The following is a 9,528-nucleotide window of genomic DNA, read 5'->3' on the forward strand; positions in this document are numbered from 1 at the left end:
AAAAACTGCATCAGTAACTAAATCCAAACAAAACCCATACCTTTAGATTATATTGGTACTAAATCTGTATAGAGTAACACCTTTAGTTTGATCCGTGCAACACTGTGTATAAGGCATAAGTTCCCATTTCCCTACAATGTGCGCGTAAAAACTTTCCATTTGAATTTTAAAATCAAATAATGAAAACAATCACATTTGTCTTAAGGTTTGTAAGAGACAGTTGTACAAAAGTCTACAGTAAACACAGGGACAAATTTGACCCAAATATCATCTCATCAAAACATATACAAACCATAAAAGTTCAGATGCCTAAAGTAACAGTTCTGATAGGTGACACATGAACTCTTAGGTTTTTACCCTTTTTTCCCCAAAGGAGTTAGAAATAGGGTGATACGGTTTTCTCTTAAAATAAATGAAACTTCCCATTTTTATATGCTCAGGGAGTGATCCTCTATTCTTTACCATCCAAAATTTCGTCAGACTTTGGCAATTTAGGATGTACCAGCAATGCAGAATTAGATCTTGACGATATTAAACGTAAATAGGAGTCAACTTGCTAAAAAAAAGTAAACATTGTTTTGGGACATATTTAGCTGCAGTGCCTTATGCAGGACATGAGAAGCAATTCTTCTGCTCTCCTCTGCACAGATTAGACTTCAGCTGAAGTAATGTGTCCAGCTCTGAGTTCCACATTTCAGGAAATATGTGGACAAATGGAGGAAGTGAGGCAAGATTGAAAAAATTGAGTTTCAGTCTGGAAGAAAAACTCAGAGGGGATATAAAAGGGGGCTACAAGGAAGAAGGAGAAAAACTGTTCACCTTCACCTCTGATCATAGGACAAGCCATGGGTTTAAATTGAAGCAAGGGAAGTTTAGGCTGGACATTCAGGGAAAGAAAAAAAAACCCACAAGACTTCCTGTCTGGGTGTCTAAGCACTGGAATAAGTTGCCTGGGGAGATTGCAGAATTTCCATCTGTCCAGAATGGTCTAGATAATACTTATTCCTGCCATGAGTGCCAGGGACTTGACCGCTTGAAGTCCTTTCCAATCCCGTGGTGCTGAGTTGCTTTTTCTTTTCTTAAATCACAATTGTGCAAAAGAGCTCTCTGATTATAAGCCAATCCTGACAAGTTGTTGCCTACAGAATAAGTGACAGCAGAAGCATTCAACTAAACCTTGCAATCAAAAGAGCAATATTGGGAGACTCCTATAGCTGCAAAGCATGTTGTCATACCTCTTTCCATTGCATCATCTGGTTTTTAATTTGCTAGACTGTACTCTCTTGCTTTCTGAATCTGCTGGTCCATTTTAAGGAATGGCTAAGGGATTTTCCCTTCCCCTTTACACCTGTATTCACACTATACATTAATGAAGTTGGTGAATGATGTACACTCAACCCTGAAATCACATCTACAAGGGTGGAGGGAGGAAACCATTGGCTGTACTGGTTCAGCTGCACCACAGAATACTAGAACTGGAAGGGTCCAGCCATCACTGAAGGACCAAGAACCATCTGTATCATACCTGTTAGATATTTACCCAACATGGGTCAGAATACTGGTGTAGATTAGACTACTCTGTTGATTTTTGGTATTGATCTATAGAATTTAAGAGACCTCAAGAAGTCAAATCCCATCCCCTACTCTCATAGCAGGATTAAGCACCATCTAAACCAGGCATGTCCAACCCGCGGGCCGCATGCAGCCCTGGACAGCTAGTAATGCGGCCCTACAAGATCGTAAACTTTTAACATTACTATGTGATTTATATACATTAACTATATTATATATTTTATATGCGGCCCAAGACAATTCCTCTTCACTCCATGCGGCACAGGCAAGCCAGAAGGTTGGACACCCATGATCTAAACTCACAGGCCAAATCCAACCCAAGCCTTTTAATCCAACCCATCCTTGAGCATGGAGCAGAGCCACTCAAGGTGGCTAGCTGCTCCCTCTGGCTCTCTATACTGAAGAAGGGGGAGGAGAAGAGACTTCGTGTGCTACACCCACCCCTAGCAAAGCTCGTCAACCACCACATAAGCAGAGAACAAAGCAATCTCACCAAGCAGGTGTCTTTCTTTGCACATGCTACTTTTTAATCTGCTAAGAACCAGAAACTGAAGGGCCAGAACTTTCGAGAAGCAAGAACTAGTTAGGCTGGACACTACCCTGTTCCATGCACATCTTGACCACGAAGATCCTAGTCCTCCTCTCCCTTCCGTTACAAAAAGATGATACAGCTGACTACGAAGTCATTATAATCTTCTTTGTTTCTATCTAGAGACAGCTTGCACAACACACAAGTTATGCCTTTTGTACAATTGGAAATAGATATTTCTACAAAAATTTGTTAAAAGCAACGAGTGTTATGCTGAAATTCAACATATTTAACATACTTTTGGCCTTCAACTCCACCTATTGTGACTAGCTACTTAGGCTATCAGGAAGTGAGATACTGCTAAATCATATTTCACACTGAGACTATGTCTACACTTGCCCAAAACTTTGAAATGGCCATGCAAATGGCCATTTCAAAGTTTACTAATGAAGCGCTGAAATACGCGTTCAGCACCTCATTAGAATGCCGGCAGCCATGGCACTTCGAAATTGACATGGGTTGCCGCCATGCAGCAGATAGGAATAAGGGGATTTTGAAGTTGCCAGGGTCCTTTCGAAAAGGAGCCTTGTCTGGACAAGCTGCATGGCGGCAAGCCGCGTCAAATTCGAAGTGCTGCGGCTGCCGGCATTCTAATGAGGCGCTGAATATCCATTTCAGCGCTTCATTAGTAAACTTCAAAATGGCCATCTGCATGGCCATTTCGAAGTTTTGGGCTAGTGTAGGCATAGCCTAAGTGCAGGAGCTATAATATTTAACAACCAAAACGGCAGTTAAAACATAAGTCTGCCTCTTGGATTTCCAGATCATTACACCTATTACCAAAAAGTTTTTAAAAAGAAACCCACTACACAATAACCCTCAAAACCCCACCCATTAGTATATTTAATGGAACAGATGCGTGAACATCCAAGAAACAGCTCTCACGTTCTTCTGTCTTGTTCCTAGAGCCCATCTATCAGTGGAGAAACTGGAAGAGTCAAAAGCTGGACAGCTACAGAATGTCAACCATAAAGTCTATGGAAATTGAAGTCTGGTAGGAAAAACTATACAAATTACATAAATTATTAACATTCTAGCTTTAAAACTTACTTGCTTACCAATATATTTAAATGGTACTGAAATTTATTACAGCCTAATTGCTTTGAGTTGGTAAGCATCAGACAAGATCTTTGATAGGAATAATTTACAAGTGTCAGGTCTTGAATAAATAAATAAATAAATAAACAAACCAACCAACCACAGGTACAATAATAGTTCCAGAATTTGAATCAGAGCAACGTGTCCAAAATAAAACACACCAAACAAACAAGGGAAAAAAATCAAATAACTAATTTCTTAAATGCGACAATTTTTTCTCATTTGCCAGTAAGTTATTATGTGCAGGCTGTGTAAAATGCTACTACACCAAATAAGTCATGCAAAAAGCTGACTTTGGGTGTGTGTTTATTACAAAATAATTTCAAACCCTGAACTTGCAAGTTGCTCAGCTTTAACGAATCCCTAAAGCGGTAGTGGGAAACATGCAGCCCACTGGTGTTCTAGGGGTGATCCACAAGACAGTATGTTTACCATTGCCCATGCAGAGAGCTACCAGATCTGCTGGTTTACGTCCCATTTTCCTTCTATTACAGAAGTGACACACACTTAATGCAGGGACACCTGAAGCGAGGTGCATGCTGGTTGCACACAATACTACGAGACCCATGTGCTCCTTCTGCATCCCAACCACTGCTATGGTTCAACTGGCACACTCCACAAAGTCTAGCTACACAAGCACAGTTAGAAAAACTACCCTAACCCAGACCATCTTCAGCCCACTGGGATAAAAGAGGGCCACTCCTGCAGCCCATTCATCCTCCTGGCTTGCCCCTCGCTGCCATTAAAACCCAAGGAGAATTTCAAACAAAGGCTGCTGCCTGGTTCCCGACTCCCCACCACTCTGGGGGCCAGGAAACTGACCGGTGCTGGTGCACTGGTCAGCTTCTGAGCTCTCACAAGCCCAGGGGAGCCAGGAGCCAAAATGCCACCCGGTTCCTGGCTCCCTCCCACAAATCGTTTGAAATCTGAGCTACGTGAGGGTGCGCAGGAGCACAACCCTTGCATAACTTGGTGGACTACATACTACAAAAATGTAAGGCAGTTTCTAATAATTCATCACAAAACATAAACGACACTTGTAAAGTACGCTTGTGCAAAAATCCCATGATAATCCTGATTGGTAAGGCAGGATGCAAAGACTGCAAGATGTACCCAACAATTATGCAGCACCTTGCATCTTTGAGGCGCTGTGTATACATTAATTAATCTTCACAACACTCCTATAAAGAATGTAAGTGTCATTATCCACATTTCACTGATGGGGGAAACAAACAAGTTAGTAGCCCTGTCTCAACTGAGACTCTGTCACATGACAGATATTTTGAAAAACAAGTTAACTAGTGTTGCAATCTATGGGCCAAATTCAGCTCTGACCTAAGAAGCAGGAAGTCCATGGTTGTCAGTTGAATTGCACCCACTTATACCACATATAAGTCTGATCCCAGACTATATGGGGATGCCTCAGCGTTTCTACTTACTTTACTAAAATTACCTACAATGAAGTTTTGCTATGTACAGTTTAGAAGGAAAAGCTTCAGCAACACCCTTGCTAAATTTAGCCACCAACAATCATATTCATTCATGGTAATAAAGCTTGTTCTTACCTTCTGCTACATCATCATCTACAGCTCCTTTCACCTGAGAGAAACACCACTGAATATCATTCCCTCCTCCTCCAGCTCCTAGAAAAAACAAAAATAAATCAATAAATAAAACAGAACCCCATTAAATCAGTGTGTAGGTTTTGCATTTACTTCAGTAAACAGAGACAGTATCCACCACTACCAAGCGACAATTTAGACACTACCATACACACCTACAACTAAAATTTCCTATGCAAAGACGCAGGCTCCAAAACTTGATTACAAACTGTTTCCATGCAACTCCAACCTGCTCCTCCACCCTGCCTCCTGCAAATACTGATCACTGCTTTTGGCAGTGATTTGTCCGATAACCAAAGCAACATCTGTCAAAAATAGTGGCAGAATGATAAAAGCTGCTCTCTGTAATTGCTGACGATCCAAAGAACTATCAAAACAAGAGCAGCTCGAGTTAATGAACTATGCTATATTAAAATGAGCACCCGCTGGTTTATTTCACAACATGTTTTTAAAAATATAAAAGCTGCAGTGCCCTCTAAACCAACAAATATTTCACTTACAAGTGACTTAAGTTTTCCAATTAAATGTTTGCACTTTATAAAAAGTAAACTATTTTTTAAAATATTTTACACCCAGTTAAGTAAAGCAAGCTAGAGAAAACAAGTTTTAAAGCAAGTTTATAGTACTCTCCCTCTTTCACCATAAAAGTTTCAAAGAAATTGTCAGGCTTACTTTTCTTTAAAAAAAGCAAGCAACAAATCCATGCAGCAAACTCAACAATCTGCTTTAAGTTAATACAAGTACCATGGAAAATGGGTCGACGAGAAAACTTCAGAAACATTATCGCCTCTGCAGAAGGCAGTGATTCATTTGAACCCTGCCACCAGAAAGCACAAAAAACCACCACCCCTTTCTTTTGCATTTCATTCTTAACAAATCACTGGGCTGGGTCCAGACAGGAAGAGAGATTGAAACAAGTTAGCCTCTTGCAGAGAGAGCTATCAAAATGGAAATTCCTTCTCAACCCCCAACAACCAAAAAGGACTTTACAACAGATGAAGCTTGCAAGGCATTAACGTGACGCAACATTTCTGGGGAAGAGAGGGCATTAAGGAAGGTTCCCCCCTCCCACAATCACACCAAGTTAAGGAACAAAGTAAGTCCAAGTCATGAAAGACCAAGAGCCTGGCTGTGAAAAGCATTAGATTGTAGTCTGTATTTGGAGTGTCTTACAAAGTCCAGGAACGAGAATCAGCGAAGTTGTGGTGGACATCTTAACAAAATGCCAATCTATACAATATGAAATGCAATATTTATTTTGGATACATGTACTGGAAAGTACCCCACCCCACAGCATCTTTCCAAGCCTCTCAACACTAGCCAGCCAATTTCCTCTCCTCCATCCACCTCTGCTATTTAACTCTTAAGATCACAGAAGCATTCTGAGAATGTCTGTTTACAAGAAAAACCAATGTATCGTGTACTGCAAACCTAATTTTTATGCAGCTTCCTAGCTCAAGGTCTTGCTTCTGCCGATTCCAAAGGAAAGGGAAAAGAAAGGTGGAGTGGGATAGCACAGTGTGGAGGACGCAAGGTGCAAACCTAAATACAGTTTCTCTTGCTGTTCTACAAAGTGCAAGGTATTGAAGAGGCAATTAATTTCCAGAGGGGGAGAATAAATATATCACCAGAAAAAATTGAGAGAGAAAAGGAAGAGACCTCTTGTGCACATGGATAATTTTTACCGTACAAACTGCACTTTAAAATGCAAGATAATCTGCAAAATGGGGAATGAATGTATCTCCAGCATTACAAAAATGAGACATAAGAACACCCTAACATTATTGCACACGTCAGAGATACCCGAACTTTCTAACAAACTACATCCTCTCCCCAATTTCCACCTTTATCTGCAGATACTTACACAACTGACACCTTACAGTAGGGTGCAACTACACAAACACATCTGTATCCCACGGCCACTCTCCTGTACACATCTGCTTCTCAACAAACTACTCTTCAAGAACGCAACACATACCTACAATTTCCTCGCGAAACCAGAAAGTCTAGGGAAGACCTTAAAAAAAGGGAAAGAAAAAGAAAAAAAGGCACACCCCGCTCGGAAACCTCCTCACATGCTGAACTTCAGACATACAGGGCTTCTACCAGCCGCCACCTTCTTCCTTGTGAAACAAACGCTTTGCCAGCAGGGAAGCGAAAGAGGACATGAACGCAGATTTCTAGAAGGAAAACACATTAAAAGAGGGGAAAATGCAAATTGCACGCCAGGAATCGAGGTTTTAGGAATGCAAGCAAAAAAAAAAAAAAAAAAAGGAAGCGAAAGCGAGCCCACGTTTTCAGGGGAAGGAATAAAAGAGCGAGCGAGGAGAAGAGACTGCTATACCCAGATATCAAGTATGCCACCTCCACACGACCAAGGAGCAGCAGCAGCAGCTCAGCCTTGCAGGCTGCTTCCAAAGCCATTTCGTGGCCTCACCTGCCCCGCCACACACGTCCCCCCGCCCCCCGGGCGCTGTGGGCAGCGACCGGCCCCCGGGAAGGAGGGGGCGCTCTCCCCCTTACCTGCCATGTTGGGCTGCCAAGAGTGGCCGGGTGGGCTCGAGCGGCCTCTAGGCTCTGGAAGGGGCCCGGTGGGCCGGGCGGATGGCGAGCCGGGAGGAAGGATGGCGGCAGATTGCAGCCCCGGGGGGGGGCGGTGGAAAGCCGGCTCCGCGCAGCTTCCCCCACTCGGTCCTTCCAGCCCGCCTACCCGCCCCCCCCTCCTCCCCCCCGGCGCTCCAAGGCTCCAGTTTCAAAATGGCGCCGGCAAAGCCAAGGATGACGTCACCAGGAGAGGGGGAGGGGGCAAGGGACGGGGCGGGGCGAGAGCATCGAAGAGAGGAGAGAGGGGAGGGGCGGTCGGGGAAGAGGGCTGATTCCGCTGCGTCCGCGCGTGCGGCGCTTTCGGGAGCCTCCCGGCGGGCTAGGCTGCCCAGCCCTGGTGCTGCACGCACTGCAGCCGCACATCCGCCCACCGCACCCACACCGGTCCCCACTTCCTGCCTGCTGCACCCTAGCTAGCCAGCTCCAGCCACTGCATGCTCTGCCCCTGCACTCACACCCGTCCCCCCACCTCCTGCCTGCTGCACCCCAGCTAGCCAGCTCCAGCCACTGCATGCTCTGCCCCTGCACTCACACCCGTCCCCCCACCTCCTGCCTGCTGCACCCCAGCTAGCCAGCTCCAGCCACTGCATGCTCTGCCCCTGCACCCACACCTGTCCCCACCTCCTGCCAGCTGTGGCCCAGCCAGCCCCATCAACTGCATTCACTGCACCTGTGCATATGCCCAGCTATTTCCCCTGCACTCACACATCTGTCCCTTGCACTCCAGCCAGATCCATCCACTGCATTCATTGCACTTCTGCATCTGTCCAGCTGCATCCACTGCACATACACACCACCACCACCACCTGTCAGCTGCACATCAGCCAGCACCACTCACTGCACCTGGACATCTGCCCAGTTGTGTCTCCTGCAATCACATGTATCCCCATTTCTTGCCAGCTTCTCCTCAGCTATCTACATCCAGTGTATTCACTGCACCCATGCATCTGCCAGCTATGCCCACTGGACCCACATACATCCACACCACCTGTCAGCTGCTACCTCCACCTAGCCAGCGCCATCCACTGTTCCCACTGCACCAGCACCTCTGCCCAGCTGTGCCCTGGCACCCACACTTACCCCCACTTCTTCTCAGCTGTGTCCTAGCCATTTCCATGCACTGTGTTCACTGCACCTGCCCAGCTGCCCGGCGCCTATCATTGAGCCATTAACATTCACTTAAAAGTGAGACTGTATATATGCTCAGCCCCCACCCCCATCAGGTGCATATCCACCAGCCTCACTGCCCCTTGTGACCATTGCACTGCACTTCCCCCCAGTACCTGTCAGAAGCATTCATTTCTCCTTCACACCTGGGCTGCCTCAGCAGGCCATCTTTGCTTGCTGCTGGGTCCCACTGCACATACACCGCCGATCAATCTCTGCTAGTGATGCCCTCTGAACCTAGACCTCTGCCTGTCCATACCAGCTGTGCTCATCCCTTTGGCCACTTGCCCTCTGTGCTACGCCCATCGCTGTGTTGAATTTCCCCTGGGGCTTTTCACTCTCCTGCTGTCCTCCAAGGACAGTCCTCATTTGACTTTCCCAGCATTTCCTCTGTTCCGGCCACATACCCTGTTAGGGTGCACATCCCCACACCCTTCTTGGGATGGTTTCCACAACATCCATAGCCTTTTAGCTCATATTTTACTAGATCACCCTTCTCCAGTCTCATTGATATTCCTTGCATACATCCAGCAGTGCTCCGGAGCCATTTTTAGCCTACATTTACCTTTCATCCTGACAGTCTGTAAGATCTACAAAGACAGGCATCCAGCAGACACCAGCTTGGCACAACTCCTGCTGGCTTGAAAAGGAGGAAGGCTCCTTTTTAGCTCACTAGGTCCCAGTTCAAGTCTCAGCTACAATCTACATGCAGGACTCAGATAAATGACTCCATCCCATCAAGTTAGGACCTTGAAGAATTCATCCAGTTTCCTTTAGAGAGATTTGTGTAAATGTTTCCTTTGCTTTCATTCCACCCAGGATTCCAACTTTTACTTGCAGATCCAGTGTGAATAGATCTAAAAATTCAACGATTTT

At 45.2% G+C, this 9,528-nt stretch overlaps 1 protein-coding gene across 2 annotated transcripts in view; it reads right to left on the reverse strand.

The window, feature by feature from the left end:
- Window positions 1-7,625, reverse strand: part of PPP2R2A (protein phosphatase 2 regulatory subunit Balpha) — a 55,746-nt gene extending 48,121 nt beyond the window's left edge. The window contains exons 1-2 of one of the 2 annotated variants that reach the window (XM_074981600.1): window positions 7,405-7,625; window positions 4,825-4,902 (exon numbers count right to left, since the gene is read on the reverse strand). Coding sequence is in view for 1 of the 2 variants with exons in the window: in XM_074981602.1 (XP_074837703.1) it covers window positions 4,825-4,902; window positions 7,405-7,411 (85 nt within the window). In the remaining variant the exon portion in view is untranslated. The remainder of the gene's footprint in view (window positions 1-4,824; window positions 4,903-7,404) is intronic. The other variant, XM_074981602.1, reaches the window with a different exon arrangement.
- Between the last annotated feature and the right edge of the window lie 1,903 nt (window positions 7,626-9,528).

Source organism: Carettochelys insculpta, chromosome 31 (genome assembly GCF_033958435.1).
Source record: "Carettochelys insculpta isolate YL-2023 chromosome 31, ASM3395843v1, whole genome shotgun sequence".
Classification (NCBI taxonomy): Eukaryota; Metazoa; Chordata; order Testudines; family Carettochelyidae; genus Carettochelys; species Carettochelys insculpta.